Genomic DNA, 24579 nt, shown 5'->3' on the forward strand with positions numbered 1-24579 from the left:
CCGGCACCGCGCCGCTGGGCCAGCGGACGGCCGCCTTCTTCGCCATACGGCCCCACTCTCGCCGTCGCCAAGGGCTCGGCGCTGCCCGAGGTCCCTGCGGCCATCGACGCCTCGTCGCTGTGCTCCACGCTACCCGGCGGGAGCTACGCGTCGGCGTCTATCAAGGGCAAGACGATGGGCACCACGGGATGGGAGGAACATAATCTAGGTCGCTGGAATGTGGACGCGGTCGAAGACGATGATTACCTGCACGACCCGGAGAAGGACATGCCGGGGTGAGTGCAAGTAGCTCCGCAGCTGCGACGTGCTACTGACCTGCACAGACGCTCGACGGGCGCGCTCGGCCTACGTGCGCTGCTCAACGGCGGCACGATGCTTATCCTCGTCGGCGCCGTGCTCGCGCTGTTCATGGGCTATCCGCTCGTGTTCCACTACTTCCTCTCGCCGCAGGAGGGCCACCGCGGCGGCTTCGGCCTCGGCGGCACCAACTCGACGGGCCAGGTGCCGACGTTTGAGTCGATGGTGAGTGGCACGGCAGCGGATCTGCGTGCAAGGCTGACTCCGCATCAGGGCATGCGCTCCGACCTCATCGACCCCGACACGGACCCCGCGCTGTACAAAATTAAGGGCACAACGGGCCAGGACCTCGTGCTCGTCTTCTCCGACGAGTTCAACCTCGACGGCCGCTCCTTCTATCCCGGCGACGACCCGTTCTGGACCGCCGTCGACCTCTGGGCGCACGGCACGGGAGAGTGCGTCGCATCCACCCACGCTTCTCACATGCGCTGACACTCCTTCAGCTACGAGTGGTACGACCCGGCCGCCGTCACGACGAGCGATGGTGCCCTGCACATCACGGCGTCCGAGTAAGTCCGCCGCGCATCGCCGTGACTCTCGCTTACCCTCTGCGCCAGAGACGCGATTCACAACCTCAACTTCCGCAGCGGCCAGCTGACGACTTGGAACCAGGTGCGCCCACACGCGACGCACAGCCCGCACTCCGCTGACACTGCCGCAGTTCTGCTTCACCGGCGGCTTCTTCGAGGTCAGCGTGCGCCTGCCGGGCAGCCCGCAAGTAAGCGGTTGGTGGCCCGCCGCGGTGAGTCGAGAGGTCTTTCCTTCGCAAGCTTCCTGCTCATGTATTGATAGTGGACAATGGGCAACCTCGGCCGCGCCAACTATGGCGCGACGACAGAGGGTAAGCTTCGCAGCCCTCGCGCGTCGAGCCAGACTGACACGTACCAGGCATGTGGCCCTACAGCTATGACACGTGCGACACCGGTACGCTCATCAATCAGACGAACCCAGACGGACTCGGCCCGATCTCAGCGCTGCAGAGCGGCGGAGAGACTGTGGTGCGTAAACGCATGCAGTCATTCGCTGTCGCTCCGCTAAGCCGTCGCCGCAGTTCAATGACAAGTACGACACGACGAGTGTCAGCTGGCTCCCAGGACAGCGTCTCTCGGCCTGTACGTGCTCCGGCGACGATCACCCAGGGCCTACTAGATCGGACGGCTCGTACGTTGGCCGCTCAGCGCCCGAGATCGATGTGAGACGCGCGCGGCACACCTTCGCAACTTTGCTCATCCGTCGGCTTCAGGTCTTCGAAGCGCAAGTCTCAAACGAGCGCGGAGACGTCAGCTTGAGTGGACAGTTCGCGCCTTTCAACGCCGGCTACTGGCTCAACAACGCCAGCGGCACCGAGTGGCAAGGATATGACCCCACATTCCGCATCAACTCATACCGAGGGTGAGCCGCTTTTCGCTCCCCGACTGCGCTCCCTGCTTACATCCTCTAATCAGCAACGTGCTCCAACAAGTGAGGCCCAATGGCTCGAAGCCCTCTCGCCTCATCTGACGCTAGTCTTTCCAGAGTGCATCGGGCGTGGCCGATACTAATCAAGATGTGAGTCCTGGAAGCCGAGTGCTCTCGCATTGGGCTCATCACAAAGCGCGCGTAGGCGTACGAGCTCTCGGGAGGAACCTTCAGCACAGTGAGTGCACCAGCTGCGACGCACATTTCGCTGAAGTCGCTGAACCCCGCCCCCCCCCCCCTCAATCAGTACGGCTTCGAGTACGTGCCCGGCCTCGAGTCCGACGGCGCCTACATCACCTGGTATCTCGACGGCAAGCTGGCTTGGCGGATGAACGCTGCCGCCGTCGGCGCAGACGCACGCGCTCAGATCAGCGCGCGCACCATTCCCGAGGAGCCGATGTATCTTATTCTCAACCTGGCGCTCTCGAGCGGCTTCGGCTACGTCGACTTTGACAAGCTCACGTTCCCAGCGACGATGAGCGTCGGTAAGTCGCTGAGGTGTCCGCCTGAACTTCTAACCTCCACTGACGCTGTAGCACACGCCCTCCTCTTGCAGACTACGTGCGCATCTATCAGCCGCCGGACAAGATCAACGTCGGCTGCGACCCGCCGAACTTCCGTGAGTCTGGCGTGCGCCGGCCTTCGCCGCATGCTCACCCGAGACTGCAGCAACGGCCGACTACATCCAGAAACACCTCGAGGCCTACACGAACTCAAACCTCACGACATGGGGCAACACTCGCGACGTCGGCGGCTTCGAGCAAGACTGGCCGCGCAACCGCCTGTACTCCGGCGGGTGCGACGTCGAGCCGCGCAAGTATCCTGGCCGCGAGCGCGCGTCGGCCACGGCCGCCTAGCGCGGTCCGATGACGAGGAAAGTCGTAAGCGCTTTCATCATGTATCTCTCGCTCTCTGGGCTGCCTCTGCTCCTTCTATCTTCCCTTGCTCTGTCTATCTGTCGTTCGAGTCGCCCAGGTGCGATTCCTACGCGCCTAGTTCACGAAATGCTATCGCTCGTGCTGCGATCCCCTCTCTGCCCGTGGTTTTGTTCTCGACAGACTCCTGGCGTCTATTTCAGCATAGGAACCAACCCTCAGTCTGTGCGCGCTCAGGGCCTGTGCGTATGCCGAGTGCAAACGAACCGCGCGGCGAGCGGCAGCAGCGCGGCGCATCGGGCTGATGCGCGCACGGCGCGCGGCGGCACGGCACGGCACGGCTCAGGCACGCCTGACAGCCTCTGTCTACCTCTCGTCCGCAGCATCGAGCTTGAGCCGCATGCAAGCCGAGTTCGGAGGTACCAAATGAGTAGCTTAGGATTTGTTTCATCTTCCATGGGACTGCATTGCTCGCAGGTTCAGTTGATGAGCGAATCTCGGCGCAAGAGCAGTCTGCAGCCGCACGGCAGGACGACGCGTGTGCTGAGCTACCACGCTTCATCCGGCGCGTCCGTGCGGCGCACGCCTCGTGCTTCCCGACGCCCACCTCCTCCTCCGCGCCGCAGCTTCACCCACTCCGTCCAGCACCGGAGCCTCGCCGCCATGTCCGTGCGCGCGGGCCGCTCCAGCATCGCCAGCCTCGCGGCGGCGAGCGAGCACAGCGCCGCGTCCACGTCGTCGCCGCCGCGCCGCCGCCACGCGCGCACCGCGGCGCTCAACTCGTCGCTCAACGGCTCGCTGGCGTCGCTTAGCTCGCTCACCGCGCCGCCGTCGGGCGCAGCAGCGCCGGCACTCGACCCGATGGCCGTGGGCGACGCCGACGTGGTGCTGGAGCGCATGGGCGTGCGCGAGGCGACGGCATGGGCCGAGCGCGTCGGGTGCGTGACGCCGTGGGCACGCAACGGACGCATGGCTGACCCGCCGCTGCAGCACGGCACACGCGGCTCTGCAGCAGGACCTGCGCAGCCTCGTCTCGGAGCGCTACCGCGACATGCTCACCACCGCCGACACGATCATCTCGATGGGCGCCAGCTCCACCTCGCTCGTCACGCACCTCTCTGCCGTGCACGCGGGCGCCGACTCTGCAGCGCCCGCATCGCGCGGCACAGCGTCGAGCCGGCGTGATGATGGCGAACGCGCCGAGGAGCGGCAGGCGGCGCAGCTGGTGCAGATGGCGGCGAGCCTGCGTCTTGTGCAGGAGGCGCCCGGCGTGCTGTGGGAGGCCATCGCGCCGGCCGGCGATGAGGCGACGTCCGCGGCGCCGCGCGGCGAGGCGCAGCAGCCGGGCGCCGTTGAGCCGGCTGCACTCCTGCGCGCAAGCTGGATTGCGCGGCTGGCCGACGCTGCCTGGCAGGCATGTCAGCAGATGGACGCCGACGTGCAGGTGCGTGTGGCAGGCCTGGCCATGCCCTCTCAGCGCTGACGCCCCTGTCGCAGCGCCTCTTCCCGTACGTGGCCGCGCAGCACGAGGCGCTGGCCCCGCTGCGGCTGCGCATCTCGGCGCTCGTCTCGGCAGCGCTCGAGCGCGTCGGCAGCTACTCCGAGACGATGACGCTGCTGCTGTGCAGCAGTCTGCTCTCATCAGGCGACAGCGCGAAGCTGCTCGGGCTGCTCCTGCAGTGCCGTCAGGACGGCATCGACAAGGCCCTCACCGCGCAGAACACGACGGTCACGCTCTCCGCCGCGCTGCGAGCCTACAGCTCGACTCTCGTCCAGGCGCGTCGGGCCTTTACGTCGAGCGCGCCGGGCACGCCGTCCCATATCGCAGAACTCCTCAGCGTCCTTGCGCTGCCAGACCCTGCCGCCGATGGCAGCATGGCTGCAGTCAGTCCGCCCGCTTCGCGATCGCCACGGGACAGCCGCCGCAAGTCGAGCTATGGCTTCGCCGTGCAGTCGCAGGCAGCGATACGACCATCATTCCCGCCTTCGGCCATGACCGCCCTGCAGACGATGCCCAGTGCAAGCCTGATCGCGCATCTGCCCGCCAGCGTGCGCGGACACGTTGTCGCAGAGTCGGCCAGCGAGTCGTCCAGCGCAGAGACGCAGATCGCGGCGTGGGCAGAGGCCACGCGGGCGACGTTCCTCGCACGGATAGACACGCTTGTGCAACGGCTCGGCACTGTGCAGGCCCTGGGTCACGCTCAGGCAGCGGTGCAGTCGGCGGACAAGACTGCACGGCATGAAGTCCGTGCGCTTGCCGGCGAGCGAAAACGCGTGACGCGAAGCGAGTACGTGGCGTTCGCAGATGTGCTTCTTGAGCGCCTGGCGCAGCAGAGCCTGCGCGTCGTCGAGATGCAGGTCGGCCGCGTCGTGGCTGCCGTCGAGCTTGGCGCGCGCACTGCGACCACGCAGCCAGCGGTCGAGATAAGTGAGTGCACCAAGCGCCGGCGTGGTCCTTGCACGCCAGCTGACAGAGGCCTCGCAGCGCCGCTCGCCTTCCTGTTCGATTTGCCAGCAGAGTCGTCACAACCGCATGCCTCATCTTCATCTGCACCATCGCTGTCAATGCGCCTGGCACAGCGGACCGCCTCGCTGGACGCCTCCTTGGCCGCCGTTGAGGCTGCTGCCATCGCTGCCGGCGCAGACGTGACCTCGTATGCCCGGCGCGCGCATCGACAACGGCGGGGCGGAGGTGCAGAAGAGGCTACGATGCCATCGGCACACGAAGTGCTCCGCAGCGAGATCGTGGCCCGCATGAGTGCGAAGCTGCTCGCCGCTCTAGAGGCCCTCTTGGCCGAGACGCTCGCCGGGATCGAGCCACAAGAAGAACGAGCACGATCTCTCGGCCGTCTGGCCGCTGGCCTGGCTGCCTCGCGCACATTCCGGGAGGCGCTTTGGCCGCCATCTGCAGGCACCGACGCGTTCGCGAGCGTCCAGTCGGCGTTGCTCGACATCTACCGACGCAGCATGGCGCCGTGGATAGCACAAGCTGCAGGCGCTGCAATGACCGCGAGAAGCATGGCCTCAGATGCGCAGCCTCGATCAGACGATCCGTCTCGCGCTTCCGAGCCGCTTCTCCGAGCCCTGTCATCGCTGGCAAGACGCGTGCACGCTGGCGGGCTCGGCTGGGGCAACGCGGAGCTGACAAAAGACGCGCTCAGCGCCTTTGTGCGCGAGTGGCTGGCAGCAGGCGACGTGCAAGCATCCGACGCCCAGCTGTTGCGCACGCTCCTTGCAGCCAGCGGCCTGGACACGGCGCCTGTCGAGAAGCTGGCAGCGTCGTCGGGCCGCGACGAGCTTAGCGAGCGCTCTCGGCGAGGGCAGCTGGCAGGTCTGCGCCTCGAGCTTGCGCCTTTTCTGCCGCCCGACTTTGCGCGCGAGCTGGCCTCGGCGCCAGAGGCCGACGTAGCGCGAGCATCGCCATCACCCGACGGACCTTCTCTGCTGCGCCTGGCGCAGCCAGCCCGGGACCTGCCGGCTCCGCAGCTCGTGTCTGCCGAGGCGGTGATGCAATAGATTACAGTGCTCAACCGTGTACGAGCGCCGCCTCCTCGTCGCGGATCGAGTAGAGCCACTGCGAAGGTCATTAGCGACAGCGTGCGGGCGACGCGACGGAGCCACTCACGCATTTGCCCAGCTCGGCGATGTGCTCGAGAATCTGCTTGATATACTCGCGCTCCTCGCCGCCTTCAATGCGCTCGCGCGCGTACGTGGCAGCACAGAGCTTGCGGAACGAGGCGCCGCCCAGGTCGACGGCGACGACCGGCAGCGCCCGCGCGTCGTCTGACAGCTGCAGCACGCGCTTGGCGGCCTTGGACACGGCCGGCAGATGCTGCGTGCGCATGCGGCGCTCGTTACCCTGCCGCTCCGCCTTGCGCGCGCTGGTTGGGGCGCGCTCGGGCAGCACGAGCTGCACGTTGCTCAGGGCCAGCGCATTGGGGTTTCCGTGGTGCTGGCCAGGAGTGGCGTGCGCGGCGTTGGCGCCAGGCCCGTGGGACCCGCCTGCGCCGGCATTGGCGAACGGGTGATTGGACCCGCGATGACCCACCACGGGCACAGTGGAGCTTGCGATGTCGAGGTTGCGCTGTCTCGTGATCTGCTCCGCGAGCCAGTTGCACACTGCAGGCCGTGATCAGCACGATCGCCATCTCGCCGCACCGCGCTGACACTCACGTTCATGGCGCGGAACCTCCTCAAAGTCGTTCTGCACAATGGAGCGCACCTTGCACGTCGGCGCATGCTCCGACCGCTGCAGCACGAGGTAGAGGATGCCTTCGGCACGGCACATGGCTGCCAGCACGTCGGGCGACTCGGACACGGCGTGCTCGTACGCCAGGTCCGCACTGATGCCGGCAGCCCAGAGCTCGCGACAGAGCTCCATCCTCTGCTGCAAAAGGCCAGCGGTGCTCGCAGCCACGTAGACATCTGACGAAAGGGCTCAGTGAGCGTGTGCAGACGCGGTAAGTTTTGCACACTCACCGCAGCGTCGCGGCGTCCAGAGGCCAAAGGAGCGTTCTTCTTCCGGTCGGTGGCGCGCCACTGCGCTCTCCTGGTGTCGTGCCAGCGCGAGGGCGATGCGGCCGGCCGCGAGCTGAAGGCCGACGGCATGAGGCATCGGTCGAGAGGCAGTCGGGTTGGCGAACTTGCGCAACAGCCAGTCATAGCGGCCGCCAGATGCCTAAGGGCCGTGTCAGTCCACGGTCATGGACGAAAGCTGCGGAAGCACTCACCAGGACGTCTCGACGCTTGTTTGCACGAACGACCTGGAAGTGCACACCCCCTCGATAGAAGCTGTTCGGCGTCAGAAGAGGCGTGAAGAGGAAGCGCCTCTGGGCGCCGAACTGATGCAAAGTCGATTCAGCCGCAATTGCGTGCATGCTGCGCGCTTTGCACTCACGCTACGTGCGGCCTGGATCACATCGTTGAGCTGAGCGACAGCATGGCTGAGCTTTGGTCTGAGATCGATGGCGACCAGGCGCTCGAGGCGCGTGTGCACCTCGGCTACATCGCCGGACACGCCAAAGGCCTCGAGCTCTTCGATGACCGAGCGCGGCAACCCGAGTTCAAGCAGCTTAGTGCGCGAGGCGCCGACGCCAACGCGGCTCGAGATGCCTGCCACAGCAGATGCGACGGCAGCGTGATGCTTGCGCGGCACACGCTCGAGTGCGAGCTCGAGCACGTCGGAGTGCGAGATGAGCACCACCCAGTCGTCTGCCGCGAGGCCGGGCGTAGTCTCGAGAATCTCGTCGACCATGGCGAGCATCTCGCCCTCGGCAGCGCTTGTGTCGTCCGGCGAGACGATGTCGACGTCGATCTCAAGCAGCGATCGCGGCTGTCCGAGCACATTTGGGCGATACACAGGCGACATGACGAAGCGCTTGAGACGTTGGTTCTCGGTGCGTGCAGCGAGGCGCGCAAAGGGCACGAGCAAGTCGTACGGCACTGGTCAGGCGGTCAGCTGTGCACAAGATCAGACCACGACCAGAGCTTACACTGCACCATGCGGCCCGTCTTGTCAAGCAGCTCGACGGGATGCTTTTCGTCGTAGAGACCGTTTGGCGGCACGAGCAGCGGCGTCTCGAGCTCGACGGCGCCGTGCCGCTGGAAGATGCTCCGCAGGTGGTCGCAAATGACGCCCACCAGACGGTGATCTTGCCCTGCAGCGTCCTCGGTGCCGGCGTCAAAGGTAAAGTCGCGCGCCAGCCGGATGTCTTCTGCCTCTTCGCGGGTGAAGAGAGCCTCGAGAAGCTGGTGATTGTACGCGCTGGACGGATTGGCCATCAGACGCATGCACTCGGCCAGCACTTCGTCCTGCGGAGAGTCAGCATACGTCACAACGCAAGTGCCCTCGCATCTCTCACCTCCAGCTTGGCCGGCAGCAGATCGCTCTTGAGTAGCTCAATGGGAGACGGCCGCTTGGCAGGGTCGTGGTCGAGCAGCCAGCGGATGATCTTCGTCTGCTGCACCAGTTGCGCCTCTGGCCAGCCCGATGGGAGGCAGACGTCGGCACCACGCAGCTGGCGCAGCACGCCGGCACGCTCCATGCCCGTCTGGTACACGCGCTGGGCGGCAAGCATCTCGAAGAATATGATGCCCGCGGCGTACAGATCGACCTTGGCGTCGTAGCGGATGTTGCCGCCTGTGCGAAGGACCTCAGGGCTTGAGTAGGTCGTCAGCAGGATAGCGACAGGCACCGGCGCATGCTGGCTCACGCAATGTAGAGGTTCGTGCCGACATCACTGCGCTAAGTGTCAGAGCAGCAGGTTGGAAGAGCAAAAGACAACCTACCCCGTCAGATCGGCGCTGGCGCTGAGGTCCTCTGCCGTTCCATAGGCAGCCACACCGTCGGCATTCGCATGCTGTGCCGTCGTGGCGAGGCCAAAGTCGCCGATCTTGATGCTGCCTCCGCTTTCGATCAAGATGTTGGATGGCTTCAGGTCACGGTGGATGATGCCAAGTGAGTCTGTTTTGCGTGTCAGCGGAACGATCAGCCCGAGGCCACATCGCACGGCTCACGGATGTGCACGAGCGCCTCGACGATCTGCCTGAAGAGCCGCCACGCCTCGTCGACCGTCATGCCGCGGTCAATTGTCTCGCGCAGCGTCAAGTTCTCCACCAGCTCCATCTGCACGTAGAGCCAGCGAGGCCTCGTAGGTGTCGCCGCTTCCCGAGCTCCAGATGCCTGGCGGCGCGAAAGGTCGTTGCGCCGGCGGCTGGGCTCTCGGCGCGAGGAGAGTGTCGGCGTCAGGGCTCGCGTAGCCAGCAGACCGCCGCCACCACTGCTGCTCTCGTCCGAGCTGTCTGTGGCCGACTCGTCATCGTCGCTGTCTTCGTCGGACTCCGAGTCGTCGTCGTCGCCAAAGTGGATGTCATCTGCGCCGCGCGAGAAAGCATCGTGCCCGACGGAGAGAAAGTCATCGTCGCGGAAGCCGACATGAAACGATGCGTCGGCGCTTGTCGGCTGTGAGCGCGACGTCGACATCATCTCGCTCGAGTCCGTCGAGGAGCTGCCCGTGGTTGCATCGTCCTCCTGGATCCAGCAAGTGACGTAGCGCACTGTTGTCGCCCATCAGCCTTATTGTACGCATCCCCTAGCTCTGGCCACGTACCAATGTGCGCGTGGTCGAGACGCGAAAGCGCAGTGATCTCACGCAGCGTGCGTTCGTCGTTCTCTTGCGAGCTCGATAGCTTGATCTTCTTGATGGCGTAGGCGCGCCCATCGAGACGATTCCGACTCTTGAACACCGAGCCATACGAGCCTCTGCCGAGCAGCTCCAGCTCGTCAAAGTCGCTCTGATAGCGGCTCACGCCGCCAGAGACGCGCGGCGTTGTGGCGTGGCGCAGCTGCCAGAAGCTGCCGGGTCGCGGCGCAGCCTGCTCGTCCTCGCTCTGTCGCAGCCCAAGCTTGGTTGGTGCCTTGCCGACCGCAGCAACGATGGCGCGGCCATTGGCGGCAGCTGCGCCCGCACGGGCGGGAGCCTGGGTTGCACTGCCGGACTGCAAACTGTCTTCATACTCGATGACCTCCTGCAGCCGGGTCAGCACTTCTCCAGCAAGAGGCCGCCGCTTCGTTGCGCGCTCGAGCATGCCTGCCAGGAACTGCCGAGCGTGTGGCGGCAGCGCTGCAGCGGCTTCTGCGCTGGCCAGCGCATCTTCAGGCTGCTCGTGCTCGCCGATGATGGCGCTGCCGAGCACGAGCTGCAGAGTGACGACTGCGAGGTCCCAGACATCGACCTTGCGAGAATAGACGCGCTTCTCGCTACATTCGGGGGCGAGCCAGTCCGTCGGCAACCCCTCTTCGGCGTCGATAGACGCGTTGGGGCAGAATGGATGCGCTGCGTCGAGCTCGCGGAGGCGCTGCACATAGCCCGCAGCAGCGAGACTGACCTGTCCTCCCGGGCCCAGGCAGACGTGCGACAGCGAGATGCCGCGATGGATGATGTTGTTGCTGTGCAGCACGAGCAGCGCCTCGAGCAGGCAAGCGAGATGCGTCCTGACCCGTGACCACGGCAGACTGGTGCCAAGATCGAGCAGCTGAGCCGCAGACGGACCCGGCGCTGGCTGCCGGAGCACTAGCAGCTGCCGTCCGCGCGGTGCATCGGGCACAAGCGGAAGCGTAGACGGCCCAGCTCGAGGTGCCTCGGCATCGGCGTAGACAAGCGCGCAGCCGACGATCTCGAGCAGGCTGCTGTGCTTGACGGCGCGCAGCCGATCAAGCTCCCACTCGATCTCCTCGAGCTGCCTGCGGCCGTTGACGAGAGAGTAGTGCGGACTCTCGACGGGGTACACCTCGACGCGCCAGGGCGCTACGGCCTCGCTGCGCTCTGGCTGGCCCGCGTGCGGCTCCTCGACGGGAGAGGCGAGGTGCACGCGGCACAGACGCGACTGCTCCAGCAGTGCGCCGACGCGCACTACGTGCACAACGCCGTCGTGCCACTCAATGGCATCGAGGAAGCGCACCGTGCCGGCCGCAAGCGGCGCGCTCGCCTCGGCCCAGCTGCTGTCGCGCGACACGCCCGGCGAGCGCACGCCGTCGGACGGCTTGACCGGCGATGCGGCCGCAGCGGCGGCAGCGCGCTTACGGTTGCGCTCCTGCTCCAAAGCCTGCTCACGCAGAGCTGCCTGCTCCTCGATGAGCTGCGCCAGCTTGCGAGCGCGCTCAGCCTCGGCGGCGGCGGCGCGCTCCGACTCGGCCGACGCCTGGGCGCGCGATGCCTGCCCGATGGCAGAGTCAGCGTGTGCATAATACTGCCAGAGCAGCACGTATGACTGGCTGCCAGTCTGGCGCTAGTCTTCCACGATTCCAACGGCCCGCCGCACTCACCTCGGCGGCCTCGCGGGCGCGCACGTCGCGCTCCTGCTCGAGGCTCAGCACGGCGTCGGACTCGAGCGTGACGGTGTTGTGCGCGTCGAGCCACTCTGCGGCGCACTCGACGAGCTCCCAGACCATCTCGGCGCCGAGCAGCTCGCGGCTGCGGCGGCCCAGCAGCGCCGCGAGCTCGGTGCGCTGGGCGTCGCTGATGCCGCGCGTGCGTGCGTCGGCGGGGAGCGTGAAGATGGGCGCGACGAGCGGGTAGCGGCGCGGCAGGCGCAGGCGCAGCACGACGGCGAGGTGCGGGCGCAGCGGCTCGGTCGACGGGCGCAGCAGCACGTCGTGCTCCTGCGGCGCGGCGGCGGCGTCCTTGGCGTGCCAGGCCGAGGCCGTGGGCGCGGCGCACATGTCGTCGCCGAGGATGCTGGCCAGCGCCTCGAGCTCCGTCGCCTGCAGCTCGAGCAGCTCGGCGGGCGACGGCGCGGCCGCAGGCGCCGGCGAGCTGGGCGGCGGCGGCGCCATGCTGCAGCGGAGAGTGCAGGCGGTGTTGGTGTGTGGAGGTGGTGGTGGTCGAGACGCAGCGGCCGCCGTGACAGCGAGACGGAGCGAGCGGGTGCAGCAGCGAGCAGCGAGTCCGCCTCCCGCCTCCCGCCTCCCGCCTCCCGCGGCGCCGTGGCCGTACGTCCGGAGGCGCGGACATAAGCCTGGCGGGGCCGTGCGCGGAGCGAAGCCTTGCCCCGCTTCGCCTTGCCGTGCTTGCGACATAACCACCACCACCCAACACCATCACTCGCCTACCCTCCGCCATGTCTGCTGCTGCCGCCAAGCGCACCGTGCTCATCCTCGGCGCCGGCCCGGGCACGGGCGCGTCGCTGGCGCACGCCTTTGCGCGCGCCGGCCACCCCGTCGCGCTCGCGTCGCGCACGCTGCCCTCGGCGCTCGCCGACGAGATCAACGCCGCCGTGCCGCAGCAGCCCGGCGCCACGCCGCTGGCGCGCGCGTGGAGCGTCGATGCCTCGCGCAGCGCAGACGTGGCGCGCTTCGTCGCCGACGCGCAGGCGGCGTGGCCCGAGGCGCGCCCGTGGGCCGGCGTCTGGAACCCGACGGGCGGCTTCGGCATGCGCAAGTACCTCGACTGGAGCGAGGAGCACGTGCGCGAGGCGTTCGAGGTGCAGGTGTGAGTGCAAGAATGCCATCAGCCAGCCTCGCCGCTGACGGCAATCGCGCAGCATCGGCGCCCACACCTTCAGCCAGGCGCTCCTGCGCATCTTCCTCGCCGCCGAGGCGCCGGCCGACGCGCGCGAGTCGCGCGGCGTGCTGCTCTACAGCGGTGCCACCTCGGCGCTGCGCGGCAGCGAGATGTTCGCCGGCTTCGCCGCCGCCAAGGCCGGGCTGCGCATGCTCTCGCAGGCCATCGCGCGCGAGCACGGGCGCGACGGCGTGCACTGTGAGCACTAGGAGTGGCTGCTCGCACCACGTCTGCTCATCTCCCGTCTGCAGCGGCGCACATCATCATCGACGGCATGATCGACACGGAGCGTGTGAGCAGCATGGCCGGCCCCGCCAAGAGCGCAGACCAGGTGAGCACTGCCGCAGGGCCTCAGCATGCTGCCCCCGCTGATGGCAGTGCTGTGCAGCGCATGAAGCCGGACAACCTCGCTGCCGAGTACCTGCATCTCGCCTACCAGCCGCGCGACGTCTATACCCAGGAGCTCGACCTGCGGTGCGTCAGCCCTGGCGCAGCTCCGTGTGACCTCTGCTGACGCGCGTCGCTCCGCAGTCCCGCGCCGGAGAAGTTCTGAGCATCGCAAGGATCTGCTGGCCTTGGCCTGTCGCGGACGTGCAGCTGTGGTATCATCAATTTTTGTACTGTACATGTAGAGTGTGTGTGTGTGTGGACACGCGAATGTGGAGCCTTGCCCGCGGGATGTGCGAGTGCTTTCGGCGCGAGAGCCTTGCTGGCTCGAGGCTGAAGTGATGGAAGAGCACAGGGCTACGCCGGCGCCGCAGTCATGGGCGGCGTGGCGGCAGAGTTGGTTTTGGCAGCGGCGCCGGCGGGCGCAGCACTCGGCGTGCCGGCGGGTGTGCCGGGCCCAGCTGCACCCTCTGCCGCCTCGGCGAGCTTGGCGGAGATGGGGTCGTGTGCACGCGCATCGTCGGCGCCGGAGCCGTTCTGGGCGGGTGCAGCGCCAGCGGGCGCGGCGGATGGGCTGCTGGCAGCCAGTGGAGCCGGAGTCTTGGCGGGCGGTGGGATTGAGGCGCTGGCATCGAGTGCAGCGGCGACCTCGTCACTTGCTGCACCTTGCGCGGCGCCCTTGTCGCTTGCTGGCGCGGCGCCCTTGTCGCTCGCCGGCGCGGCAGCCTGGTCGCTGGTCGCCGCAGCCTGGTCGCTCTTCTCAGGCTCAGGCACGGCCGGGCGAGCGCGCGGCTCGTCGGCTGCTTCCTCGTCGGCACCGTCGTCTACGTCGGTGGAAGACTCGGGGTCAGAGCCGCTGTACTCATAGTCGGAGTCGAGGTAGGGATTGTCGGGCTCGCAATCCCCCCGTGCGGCTGCGCGCTTGGCGCGGCGCGCCATCTGCTGCTCGTCTGCGCGCTCCTTATCGTCGGCATCGCCCTCGCCAACGAGACCGGCGCCGCCGATGCGGAAGCCGCCGAAGAAGCCGCCGGCAACCTGCTTGCTCAGCACGAGCAGCAGATCGCTCGTCTCCTTGAGCTCAATGGGCTCGCCGGGCCGCTGGTACGTTCTGTCCTGCCATGTCGGCGGGCTCCAGCCGAACGGGTACCAGCCCAGCCCGACGCGCTCGTTGTACTCGCCCTCGCCGAGGTACGAGTAGTTGTCCGTGTCGTGCCGGCGGATCTCGTCGATCTCGCGGACCGTCTTGCGCTTGGCACCGCGGCCCTCGACGCGATCAGGCAGATAGTGCGGCGTCTCGACGTCCGCGTAGAGCGGCTGCCACCAGGCCGAGTACGCGTCCCACTCGCGCAGCGGCAGCATGCTCTTTCTCGGCTCCTTGGCGCGCGGAATGCCCAGCCGCAGCGACAGGCCCGACGGGTCCGCCGGCCACACGATGCCCTTTGGTCTGCGCGTCTCGTCGTCGCCCTTGCGCACGGGATAGCCCAGCGGGTTCGCACGGCGATCATCCTTCATGCGCGGCTCGAAAAAGTCCGTCAGCACGAACGGGTACCAGCGGCCCGGCGGCACGTCTTTGATGTGCAGTCGGACCTGAGCGGGCGGCGCAAGGCAGGGAGCAGACCCAGTCAGCCAGGGTGCAGCGCCAGCACCTCGCATCAGCATCTCACATTGAGCGTCTTGAGCGCCGTCGCGCAGAGCGCCTTGCCATCGCCGGTGCCGCGGATGATCTTTGGCAGCGCCGGCGCCTCTCCTTCAATGAACTCCTGCCAGTCAGACGGCGACAGCGTGCAGGCCGCCGGGCCCTCGGGCCACCATTCGTCGTCGAGGAACTCCTGCTTGGGGGCGAGCTCGAAGCGGTTGTCGTTCTCCTGCACCCACAGGCGCTTGAGAGGCGCATAGAAGAACGACCTGTCGCCGCCCACGCCGTAATGCACGCGCAGCTGCTCGAATGACACTTGGCCGCGCGGCCGCGACATGAGGGAGTGGGGCTCGCCTTCTGGCGCGCGGCGATGAGAGATCGGCATGCCTGCCGTCTGCGTCACGACGGGCGGCGCCGGCGGCAGCAGCGGCGTGGCATCCTTGTCCTTTCTGCGGCGGCCCTTGCCCAGGCCCTTGTTCCACGGCACACGCGGCGGCTTTGCCGAGGCTGCGCCGGCAGCCGTGGCCGCTGGCGGCGCCGCCGGCAGAGCTGCGGGCGCCGGACCTGTCGCGCCAGGCGCAGGCAGCGCAGCGGCAGGCGAGGTGGCGACATCTGCAGGCTCCGGCGCAGCGACAGGCTCCGGCGGCACTGGCACGGCGCCGGCCTGCGACAGTGCTGGCACGGCGGCCGGCTGCGGCGGCGAGGGGCCGAGCCCGGGCGAGTAGCGGAGGAGCAGAGGCAGCGGCGCTTTGGACGGCACATGCGGAGGGAGCGGACGCGGAAAGAAGGCCGCAGGCGCATCGTCGTCGAGGTCGGGCGGCGGCGACTCGGACTATGGCGCAGAGAGGGTCAGCGGCTGTGTAGGACACACGGGTGGAGCACCATCTGCGCGTGCTCTGCCCGGCGAAGCTACACCTTGCGGCGCCAAGCAAACACACTTCGTGCCGCAGAGAGAGCCTCTGCTACCAGTGCGCACGTGTGGCCGCGCCCTCGCGCCACCCCTCTCTCCGCCATCACACGGCACACTCACGTGCGCCTGGGGCAGCAGGCCGTCGCCGTCTGCCGCGCCCGACTCGTTGCGCGCCCGTTTGCGCGGCCGCGCGCGCTCGCCCGAGCCGCCCGGCACCGGCGAGGGCGCTGCTGCACTGCTGCTGCTGGCGGCGCCGCCAGTGGACGTCGTCTGCGGCGGCTGTCAGCACCCAGATGCACGCGGCACGCAGCGCGCCACTCACGTAGAGCGCCAGCGGGTCGAAGCGGCTGTTCTCGACGTCGGCGTCGCCGCTCTCGTCGCCGTGCCCGTCCGACTCGTACAGCTCGTCCTCCTCCTCCTCTTCGTCGTCGTCGTACGGCGGCGCGCCCGGCACCGGCGGCAGTGCGCGGCTGCCGACGAGCTTGAGCTTGCGCGCCGGCGCCGTGCTGCCGCTGGCGCCGTCGCCGCCGCCGCCGGGCGCGCCGCCGGCCTTGGGCTTGCGCTTGCGCTTCTCGTGCTCGGGCTTGCGGCTCTTGCCGTCGACGAGCATGAGCTCGCGGCGGTGCTCGGGCTTGAGGCCCATCATGGCCTCGGCGCCGGCGAGCACCTCGGCGGGCGTGAGGGTGCGTGCGCCGTCGTGCGTGGTGAAGGCGGCGGCGCGCACGCACTTCTTCTTGGGCTCGCCGGGCTTGCGGCGCGTGAAGAGCGTCGTGCAGCGCAGCGGCAGCGGCGAGTCGGGGTGCGTGGCGAGGGCAAAGTTGGCGCAGAGGTGGCACGCGCCGGCGTACACCTCGTCGGTGTCGTGGGCGCAGCTCATGCGCATGCGCACGCTGAGGTGGTTGGAGCGCAGCAGCGTGCATGCGTCGCAGCCGCGCGCCGACGTCTTGACCATCGCGGCCGGGGTGTGTGGGTGTGTGTGTGTGTGTGCGTGTGTGGTGTGGAGTGTGGTGTGGTGTGGTGGGGGTCAGGGTGATGGCGGCGGATGCGAAGTGCCGCTGCCGCACAAAACTGGCGCGTCAGGTGCTGGCCCGCTCTGCTGCTGCAGCGCGCGCGCGCCGGCACTTCCCTTGCAGGGGGCAGACGATCGCGGCGCTGCGCGGTGCTGCGCGGCCCTGCAGCGGCAGAGACGGCCGCAGAGAGGCAGCCCGCCCGCCCGCCCGCCCGCGTCAGCGCCAGCCCGCTCACGCTTGCCGCATGCTGCACAGCGGCACGCACCGCGTCACGCCCCCGCCGACCGGGACAGCGCCCGCCTGCGTGGGCCCCTGGCTCCCTCATCGCCGCCAAGCCTAGTCATCGCCAGCGTCTCGTGCTATGGGAGGCCGTACGGGCACACTACTGAGACGTGGCCGCCTGCTCTGCAACACCACAGCCGCGCCGGCGGACCTGCGCTGCCGCCGGCTCAGCTCCGGCCGTGCTCCCGGCTCCGACGCGCATTCCGGGCGCACCTCTCGGCTCTGCAAGCCACAAACCTCTTGAGCAGCCGCAATCAGGATGCCACTGGCATCTCAAAAGCCCAGCGACCGGCAGAAAGGCCGCTGCTGTAGGCCCAGTTGGCTCACCAGCACCTAAGCAGGCAGGTCATGCGTGTCAGACGCATCATGCGTCTTGACGCGTGCCGTGCGTTCGTCTCGATCTCTCCCAGCTGCTGCCGCCGAAGCGGACGATCAAGTATTTCAGCGCAGCCGGCCGAGACCGAGACTGGTCGTGAGGAGATTATGAGAGCAAAAGCGCAGCAGCGGAGCCAACCAGAACGACAGGAGCGAGGCTTAAAGTCGCGCTGCGGGACCGCGCAAGCGTCCTGCGTCGCTTCGTCCAAGGACTCTCAGCAGGCGCCGGCACGCGAATGTATTACGTCCCAGTGAGATTGCATCATCACGGCGGTTGAACATCTGGCGCGAGGCTTGCGCTGATACGTAAGGCGCGCGCACGTCAGGCCAGCTCGGTTGCACGGACTGATGGCAATAGCGAGCTCGCGCTGGGATCTCGCTGCGATCTCCAGGAGCTGCCAGGTACGAAGGCGCAGGCGGGCGGCTCAGGCGCGGTGAGAACAACTACAAGCGCCTGAGATTGGCAGCTGGCCGCCGTTGCCCTCGAAGAAGGCGGTGAGGCGTGTGGCGTCGGCGCGACGCCTGTGCTGCCCGTGCTAGGCAAGCTGCGCGACGGCTGCATCTGCACAGGGCGCTGCCAGCTGGCGAAGGCATGGTCCAGCAGGCCGCAGCTTCTGTGTCGAGCTGCAGCGCGACGTGCAGGCCTCTGTCGCTGCGACCACCCTTGGTCGGATGCAGCATGCTGCGCGAGTGTCGTAGAGAGCCGGGACGGGCAGAAGATTGTACAGCGCCGCTGCTACGCAGGCACGCCGTGCTGTGCGGCAGGCACACCGTAGGCCGCAGTGGCCTCGCCGTCGGCATGCACGAGCGCCGGCGGCACGGGCAGCAGCAGGCGGAAGCAGTCCTTGCCGTTCATGTAGAAGCGGAACAGGCGCTTCTCGCGGATGAAGCCGAAGGACTCGTACAGCGCCAGCGACGCCACGTTGTCGACCTCGGTCTCGAGCACGACCTCGGCGGCGCCGGCGGCGTGCAGCGCACGCACGGTGAGGTGCACGAGGCGCGTGGCCACGCGGCGGCCGCGCCAGCCGGGCGCGACGCTGAGCATGGCAATGTAGCCGCGCAGCTGCTGCCCGCGGTGCGGCTCGAGCTTCGACACGACGACGCCGATGGGCGTGGCGCGGGTGCGGGCGGTGGAGGCGGCCGCCGCCGAGTCTGCCGAGAGCTGCGACGAGGCATCGCTGTCCGCATCGCTGTCCGCATCATCGCTGACCGCATGGCTGTCCGCATCGCTGTCTGACGCATTACTGTCTGCCGTCGCCGCACTCGCCTCCTGCTCGGCCCAGGCGAGGAAGCAGAACTGCGGCCAGGCGTGGAGGAAGTAGCGGTAGGTGTAGACGTTGTACGGCTCGCTGAGCTCGTGCTCGATGAGCGCCGTGATGGCGGGCAGCTGTGCCTCGCCGGCGTACGGCGTGAGGAAAATGCGCGGCTGCGGCGGCGCAGCGGGAGCGGCCATGGGCGGCGAGCTTGTGGGCCTTGTGCTTGCAGGTGGTGGCGAGGAGGAGAAGAAGGAGCAAGCCAGACGCGCACTTGACGCGCACGCTTCTCGTGCGGCAGCGGGTGTGCGCTCCTGTCCTCCCCTCCACATCCACCGCTCACCATGCCCGCTCCGTCCGAGCCCTCGACGGCGCCGCTGAGCCGCGACGAGCTGCAGCGCGCCCTGGCACTGCCTGTGCTCGACGCCGCCGGCACGTCGGCGCCGCTGGCCTCGCACCTCGCCGCGGGCACGCCGACGCTGCTCGTGCTCGTGCGCCACCACCACTGCGGCATGTGCATCGAGTACTGCCGCACGCTCTGGGAGCAGCTGGCGCCCGCCACGCACGACGCGCAGCGCCCCAAGCTGCTCGTCGTCGGCCACGGCGAAGCCAGGGGCATTGCCAGCTACAAGGAGCGCAGCGGCTGGCTCGGCGAGATGGTCGTCGACCCGACGCGCAAGGTGTTTGGCGCGCTCGGCTGCGTGAGCGGGCTGCTCAACGCGCCCGAGAAGCAGGTGCGTGGCATGGGCCCGTGCCGCGGCAGCGCTGACCGGGGCACAGCCGGCGTATCTCGAGAAGCACAGCACCGCCAGCCTCGTGCTGCGCTCCGCGGGCCAGATGCTGCGCTCCGGGCCGCTCGGCATCTGGCGCGGCGGCGACATCACGCAGCTCGGCGGCGAGTTCCTCGTTGATGCAGGTGCGTGGCGGACCGCTTTCATTGGCTGCGTCGCTGACGGCGCCGGCAGACGGCAGTCCGGCATACACGCACCGCATGCGCAACACCGTCGACCACACCGAGGTGCCCGAGCTCGCCAAGCTGCTGGGTGTCGACGCGCAGCCCGCCGCATAGCGGCCCGGGCCACGGCAATGGCACAACGGGACATCTATGGCATTCGCGGCGTGACGTAGAGAGAGCAGAAACCGAGACAGCACAGCACGGCGGCAGTATGAGACCGCCGGCACCCAGCACACAACGCATCCTCACAGCTTCTCGCCGACCTTGAGCGCCGTGCGGCCGCCCATGAGCTCGGCGAGGCGCTTGAGGCCGTGCCACCACGCCGTCTTGCCGCGCCGGTTCTTCATGTCGGCCTGCGCCGCCATGTCCTTGGCGCCGACGAACTCGACGTCGCTGCCGCGGATGGCGATGATGGCGGCCGTGGCGTCGCCGTACGCAGTGCTGTCCTTACGCAGCGCCAGGGCGTGCTGCGTCAGGAACTCGCAGCACTTGATCGCCAGGCGCGTGGCGCGCGCGCGGTCCAGCGGCGAGGGCGTGCCGCCCTGCAGCGTGTGGCCCAGCGAGGCGGAGCGCGAGTCGAAGAGGTCCTGGCCCTCCTCCTTGAGGATCTTGGTGATGACCTCGGTTGTGTACACGTCCGACGCGCGCTCGTTGCTGCGTCGCAGCGTCAGCGTGCCGCCGCGGCCCGTGACATCGCATCGCACTCACCGGATGACCAGCCGACCCTCACTCTTGCCCTTCGTGTCGAGCTCGAAGCGCCGCCTCAGCCACGCCACGTCCTCGCCGAGCTCCTGCAGCCCGATGCCGTGCTCGGGCGTGTACACCAGCACGGCACCCGCCGCGAGCGCGCCCATGACGGCCACGTAGCCGCAGCGGCCGCCCTGCGTCTCGACGACGAAGGTGCGGTTGCGCGACGCCGACGCCGACTGCTTGATGGCGTCGCAGGCGTCCACGAGTGCGTTGAGCGACGTGTCGGAGCCGAGCGAGAACTCCGAGACGGGCACGTTGTTGGAGATTGTGGCGGGAATCGCGGCGATGGGCATCTGCGCAGAAGTTCAGCAGTGGTCGACGGGGCTGAGCACGACAGACGCACGCGGAAGGCCGGGTAGTTGGCGCGCTGCTCATTGAGCTGCTTCACCGCCAGGAACGCCTCGAAGCCGCCAATCACCAGCAGGCCCTCAATCTTGTGCTGCTGCAGCTTGGCGGCGACGGCGCCAAAGTCGCTGTCCGGCAGCACGCGGTTCGTGCCGAGCTCGCTGCCGCCGCGAGTCGTCCAGTTGTCGACGCGCAGCCAGTTGATCTCGGCCACCGAGTCGGCCAGCAGGCCCGGGATGCCGTTGTGGATGACGACGGGCGTGTGGCCGTGCGCCAGGCAGTAGCGCACGGCCGTGCGCGTTGCCGCGTTCATGCCGCCGGCCGGTGCGCCAAGGCTGGAAGACGGTCAGCGGAGGCAGTGCATGCGACACACACGCGTACCCACTGGATGATGCCCATCTTGATGCGCTGCTCCTGCGGCACCAGCTCGCGCTCGTCGATCTTGGAGATGACATCAAACGCACGAAGCCCCTCGGCGAACTCCGAGTCGCGCAGCGCCAGCGCGCCGTCAAAGTCCTGCTTCTCGATGCGCTGCGCGACGAGCTGCGTCTGCTGCACGGCATGCATGAGCTCGATGCGCGTGATCTTGTTCTCGCGGATGCCGATTACGTAGGAGGGCGTCTCGGGCGTCGCCTCGAGCAGCGCCTCGACGGCCTCGACGCCCTGCAGCGTCGCGAGCACGCGGTCCGCGGCGACAGGCTTGCCGCCGCGCTGCGTGTGGCCGAGCGTGGTGACGCGCGTGTCGAGGCCGAGGCGCTCGGCCAGCACAGCCTTGATGTCGTCGGGCGAGATGGGCGTGAGGTCGCGCGCGAGGGCGCCCTCGGCGACGATGACAATCGTCTTGCGCTTGCCCATCTCGCGGTGGCGCGCCAGCACGCCGCACATGTCGGCGCGCCAGTCGCCCGGCGGCGGGCGCTCGGGCAGGAAGACATAGTCGGCGCCCGTCGCGATGCCCGCCATGAGCGCGAGCCAGCCGCAGTGGCGGCCCATGACCTCGACGACGAACGCGCGGCTGTGGCTCGCGGCGGTGGAGGAGATGGAGTCGACGGCCTCGCAGATGCGTGCCAGCGCCGTCGCGGCGCCGATCGTCATGTCCGTCGTCGCCATGTCGTTGTCGATGCTGCCGACGAGGCCGACGATCTTGAGGTGCCGGTGCCGCTGCGCCTGCTCGGCGCTGATCTCGCCGCGCTCGAGCAGCGCGGCGACGAGCTCGGGCCACTCGGCGCGCAGGCGGTCTGCGCCCGTCAGCGAGCCGTCGCCGCCGCAGACGACGAGCGCGTCGATGCCGCAGGAGATGAGGTTGCGCGCCGCGCGCTGCCGCCCGGCCACCTCGCGGAACGCCGCGCAGCGCGCCGTGCCGATGAGGGTGCCGCCCTGCGTGGGGTGTGTCAGTGGTGCTGGAGCGCGTGTATGCGCCGCACGGCACCGTCGCCGCTGCGGCCCGCACGCACCTGGTCCATCCAGCCGCGCACGTCGTCCCAGCCGACGCGCAGGATGTACTTGCCCTTGAGGCCGAGCTCCTCGGCCTCGCCGACGCCCTCGCGCAGCAGCTCGCCCTGGCCGTACGTGCCGCGCCAGCGCCGCGCCTCGCTCGTGCCCGGCGGCTGCGCCACGCTCGGCGGCAGTGTCTCGGGCTCGGGGTGCGGCGGCGTGGCGTCGCCGTCGGTGCTCTCTTCCTCGCCCTCGGCGTTGCCGCGCACCAGGCCCTCCCAGCCCTCGCGCACGACCCACGCCTGGCAGCCGCGCAGGATGGCGCTCTTGGCGACGGCGCGCACGGCGGCGTTCATGCCGGCGCTGTCGCCGCCCGACGTCATGACTGCGATGCGCGGCGCCATGGCAGGTGTCGGTAGGGGGTTGATGTGGTGGAGGAGAGGCAGCCAAGAGCCGGCGCCAGATTGCGTATCAGCGCCAGATTCCGCTGAGCGGGCGCAGCGGATCGGCGCACGGCCGGCGTAACTTCGGGCGGCGGCAGATCTTCCGCGGGGCTGGGCCGTGCCTCAGGCAGCGCACGTGACGCGCCTGCCAGACCAACACGCTACGCCCCGCACACCTCCACTCTCTTGCGCCCTCACCACCACGATGCCGGCCCAGCGTGCCCACCCGCGCGCCTCGGCGTCGAGCAGCAGCAGCGCACTGCACTGGCCGCACGCACTCGCCCCGCCCGCGTCAGACGCTGCCGTGCCCGACTCGCTCTCCTTCTCCCTCTCCGGCTCCGAGGCGCCCGCCGCCGCACCCGCACCCGCACCGCGCGCGCCGCCGCCGAGCCTCGCCCACGTCGTGCACCTGCAGCTCGGCCTCGTGCCCGCGCACCCGGCCGCTCGCCGGCCGCCGCCGCGCAGTGCCCTTGCGCTGCCCCTCGACCCCTACGCCGCACCGGCACCGCCCGTCGCCGTTGCGCCGCTGCCCGGCCCACGCGCCGCCCGCGCCCGCCGCGACGAGGCGCTGGCCGCCGACCTGCGCGCCGCGCCGCTGCCCACACACGACGAGGAGCGCGCAGAGCAGCGGATAGCGCGGCGCCGGCTGCAGATGCGCCGCCGCAAGGGCGAGACGGCCGAGGCGTGGCTGAGCCGCACCGCCCGCGTCGCGCGCGCCATCAGCACCGGCAGCGCGCAGACGCCCGAGAGCTGGCGCGGTGAGTGGTGCGAGGGTGACAGATCTGCAGTGCTGGCTGATGCTGGCCGACGCAGAGCACAGCAACCTGCACGCCGCCTTTGCCTCGCTCTGTGCGCCGCCGCACGGCCGCCTGCTGCCGCGCACGCCGGCGCGCCAAGAGGTCGAGCGCCTCTTTGCCGGCGGCGGCGGCAAGGGCGAGAGGGACAGGCACGCTGCAGGGCTCGTCGGGCTATGAGAGGCGAGATGAAGCATCGCGGACTCCAGCATCGTCTGTGACGCAATGCTATTGCTCGCCCAGCTGCAGCAGCCCGACGCGGCGCCCCGCCTGGCTGCGCACGCTCGCCGCGATGCGCACCGCCTGCGCGTCGGCGTGCGTGACCCAGAGGAGCGTGAGGCGCGGCTCGCTCGCCAGCAGGTCGGCCTCGAGCAGCTGTGCCGTGTGCAGGTCCAGCGCGGCCGTCGGCTCTGTGCATGCGTGTCAGCGCTGCCGCCGACGCTGCACAGCAGTGACAGCAGAGTGCGAGACGGTGCAATGCAGCAGCACCTCGCATCCCTCCACGCGCCCCACTCACCATCGAGCAGCAGCACGCCGTCGCCGCCGCGGCGCAGCTGCAGCGCGAGCGAGATGGCCAGCGACGCACGCGCCGCCTCGCCGCCCGACAGCGTGCTCCAGTCGGCGTGGAAGATGCGCGGCGGCGCGCCCCAGCGTGCCAGCAGCGCTTCGGGGTCCGCAGGCAGGCGTGTGGGGGCGACCGGTGCGGCAGGTGCGGCGCACGGCACGTCGCTGAGACGCCAGCCGGGCGCCTGACGCTCGCCAAACGAGGCGTCGCCGGACGCGACCGCCGGCTGCGGCACGAGCAGCGGCACCGTCTCGTCGGCATCAGCGCTGCGCACGTCGGCGTTGGCGCCGAACGCCAAGATGCTGGCCCACAGCGCCGCCGGGGCGCCGGGCAGGCGCGGCGGGCGCTGCGCCACGAGCGAGACGCGGGCGCGGTACGCCGCAGGCGCTGCCGATGCCGGCCTGCCGCAGGATGAGATGGTGCATGACTGCGGCTCGGAGCCCACTCACTGGCCACGCAGCACGGCGCCCTGCTCGTCGTCGTCGCCGCCGCCGCCGCGCGTCCACGGCTCGAGGCCGGCGATGCGGCGCAGCAGCGTCGTCTTGCCGCAGCCGGACACGCCGCGCAGCAGCAGCACGTCGCCGCGCTGCAGCGCCAGGCGCACGGGTGCGGCGCCGTCGCTGGCCGGCAGCGGGAAGGAGAGGTGGCTGAGCGTCATGGCATCGTGGTGCGGGGTGAAGGAGTGGAGCAGG

The 24579-nt window shown here is 69.0% G+C and overlaps 10 protein-coding genes across 10 annotated transcripts; 4 read left to right on the forward strand and 6 right to left on the reverse strand.

Moving 5' to 3' along the window:
• Positions 1 to 348: 348 nt before the first annotated feature.
• Positions 349 to 2768, forward strand: FA09DRAFT_311714 (SKN1-domain-containing protein). The gene is made up of 15 exons (XM_025740673.1): positions 349 to 522; positions 571 to 752; positions 801 to 866; positions 915 to 969; positions 1019 to 1099; positions 1150 to 1198; positions 1246 to 1355; positions 1409 to 1549; positions 1601 to 1749; positions 1803 to 1818; positions 1873 to 1905; positions 1961 to 1993; positions 2063 to 2300; positions 2372 to 2434; positions 2485 to 2768. Exons 1-15 carry the CDS (start codon positions 373 to 375, stop codon positions 2670 to 2672), a joined length of 1554 nt encoding a protein of 517 aa, XP_025595820.1. The 5' UTR covers positions 349 to 372; the 3' UTR covers positions 2673 to 2768.
• A 535-nt stretch (positions 2769 to 3303) lies between these two features.
• On the forward strand, positions 3304 to 6437 carry FA09DRAFT_331867 (hypothetical protein). The gene is made up of 4 exons (XM_025743213.1): positions 3304 to 3628; positions 3681 to 4134; positions 4188 to 5118; positions 5176 to 6437. The coding sequence occupies exons 1-4, from the start codon at positions 3354 to 3356 to the stop codon at positions 6204 to 6206; spliced, it is 2691 nt and encodes an 896-aa protein (XP_025595821.1). The 5' UTR covers positions 3304 to 3353; the 3' UTR covers positions 6207 to 6437.
• On the reverse strand, positions 6189 to 12060 carry FA09DRAFT_331868 (Serine/threonine-protein kinase). Its single transcript, XM_025743214.1, has 13 exons — positions 11515 to 12060; positions 9800 to 11405; positions 9207 to 9746; positions 8979 to 9153; positions 8903 to 8929; positions 8552 to 8849; positions 8183 to 8501; positions 7588 to 8132; positions 7421 to 7531; positions 7170 to 7368; positions 6864 to 7115; positions 6316 to 6809; positions 6189 to 6264 (listed from the first exon to the last, which is right to left on the reverse strand). Exons 1-13 carry the CDS (start codon positions 12022 to 12024, stop codon positions 6217 to 6219), a joined length of 5124 nt encoding a protein of 1707 aa, XP_025595822.1. The 5' UTR covers positions 12025 to 12060; the 3' UTR covers positions 6189 to 6216.
• A 217-nt stretch (positions 12061 to 12277) lies between these two features.
• On the forward strand, positions 12278 to 13436 carry FA09DRAFT_331869 (oxidoreductase). The gene is made up of 5 exons (XM_025743215.1): positions 12278 to 12679; positions 12732 to 12949; positions 13003 to 13082; positions 13140 to 13225; positions 13283 to 13436. The coding sequence occupies exons 1-5, from the start codon at positions 12309 to 12311 to the stop codon at positions 13302 to 13304; spliced, it is 777 nt and encodes a 258-aa protein (XP_025595823.1). The 5' UTR covers positions 12278 to 12308; the 3' UTR covers positions 13305 to 13436.
• FA09DRAFT_362611 (hypothetical protein) lies at positions 13345 to 16716 on the reverse strand. The gene is made up of 4 exons (XM_025745492.1): positions 16007 to 16716; positions 15805 to 15954; positions 14803 to 15606; positions 13345 to 14725 (listed from the first exon to the last, which is right to left on the reverse strand). The coding sequence occupies exons 1-4, from the start codon at positions 16634 to 16636 to the stop codon at positions 13496 to 13498; spliced, it is 2814 nt and encodes a 937-aa protein (XP_025595824.1). The 5' UTR covers positions 16637 to 16716; the 3' UTR covers positions 13345 to 13495.
• A 923-nt stretch (positions 16717 to 17639) lies between these two features.
• FA09DRAFT_132007 (hypothetical protein) lies at positions 17640 to 18058 on the reverse strand. Its single transcript, XM_025739081.1, has one exon. It carries the CDS (start codon positions 17911 to 17913, stop codon positions 17674 to 17676), a length of 240 nt encoding a protein of 79 aa, XP_025595825.1. The 5' UTR covers positions 17914 to 18058; the 3' UTR covers positions 17640 to 17673.
• Positions 18059 to 18162: 104 nt separating this feature from the next.
• FA09DRAFT_291249 (acyl-CoA N-acyltransferase) lies at positions 18163 to 18771 on the reverse strand (the record flags this gene model as incomplete). Its single annotated transcript, XM_025739973.1, has 2 exons — positions 18163 to 18503; positions 18615 to 18771. Coding segments are annotated over 2 exons (498 nt in total), but the record flags the coding sequence as incomplete, so codon positions are not given.
• A 165-nt stretch (positions 18772 to 18936) lies between these two features.
• Positions 18937 to 20103, forward strand: FA09DRAFT_331874 (hypothetical protein). The gene is made up of 3 exons (XM_025743216.1): positions 18937 to 19338; positions 19385 to 19520; positions 19570 to 20103. Exons 1-3 carry the CDS (start codon positions 18949 to 18951, stop codon positions 19671 to 19673), a joined length of 630 nt encoding a protein of 209 aa, XP_025595827.1. The 5' UTR covers positions 18937 to 18948; the 3' UTR covers positions 19674 to 20103.
• On the reverse strand, positions 19577 to 22809 carry FA09DRAFT_331876 (6-phosphofructokinase). Its single transcript, XM_025743217.1, has 5 exons — positions 22106 to 22809; positions 21040 to 22028; positions 20653 to 20989; positions 20268 to 20602; positions 19577 to 20213 (listed from the first exon to the last, which is right to left on the reverse strand). The coding sequence occupies exons 1-5, from the start codon at positions 22487 to 22489 to the stop codon at positions 19805 to 19807; spliced, it is 2454 nt and encodes an 817-aa protein (XP_025595828.1). The 5' UTR covers positions 22490 to 22809; the 3' UTR covers positions 19577 to 19804.
• A 475-nt stretch (positions 22810 to 23284) lies between these two features.
• FA09DRAFT_362616 (P-loop containing nucleoside triphosphate hydrolase protein) lies at positions 23285 to 24545 on the reverse strand (the record flags this gene model as incomplete). The annotated part of the gene is made up of 3 exons (XM_025745493.1): positions 23285 to 23732; positions 23840 to 24288; positions 24337 to 24545. The coding sequence occupies 3 exons, from the start codon at positions 24543 to 24545 to the stop codon at positions 23551 to 23553; spliced, it is 840 nt and encodes a 279-aa protein (XP_025595829.1). The 3' UTR covers positions 23285 to 23550.
• Positions 24546 to 24579: the final 34 nt, after the last annotated feature.

This window comes from Tilletiopsis washingtonensis (genome assembly GCF_003144115.1).
Source record: "Tilletiopsis washingtonensis strain MCA 4186 unplaced genomic scaffold FA09scaffold_21, whole genome shotgun sequence".
Lineage (NCBI taxonomy): Eukaryota > Fungi > Basidiomycota > Exobasidiomycetes > Entylomatales > Tilletiopsis > Tilletiopsis washingtonensis.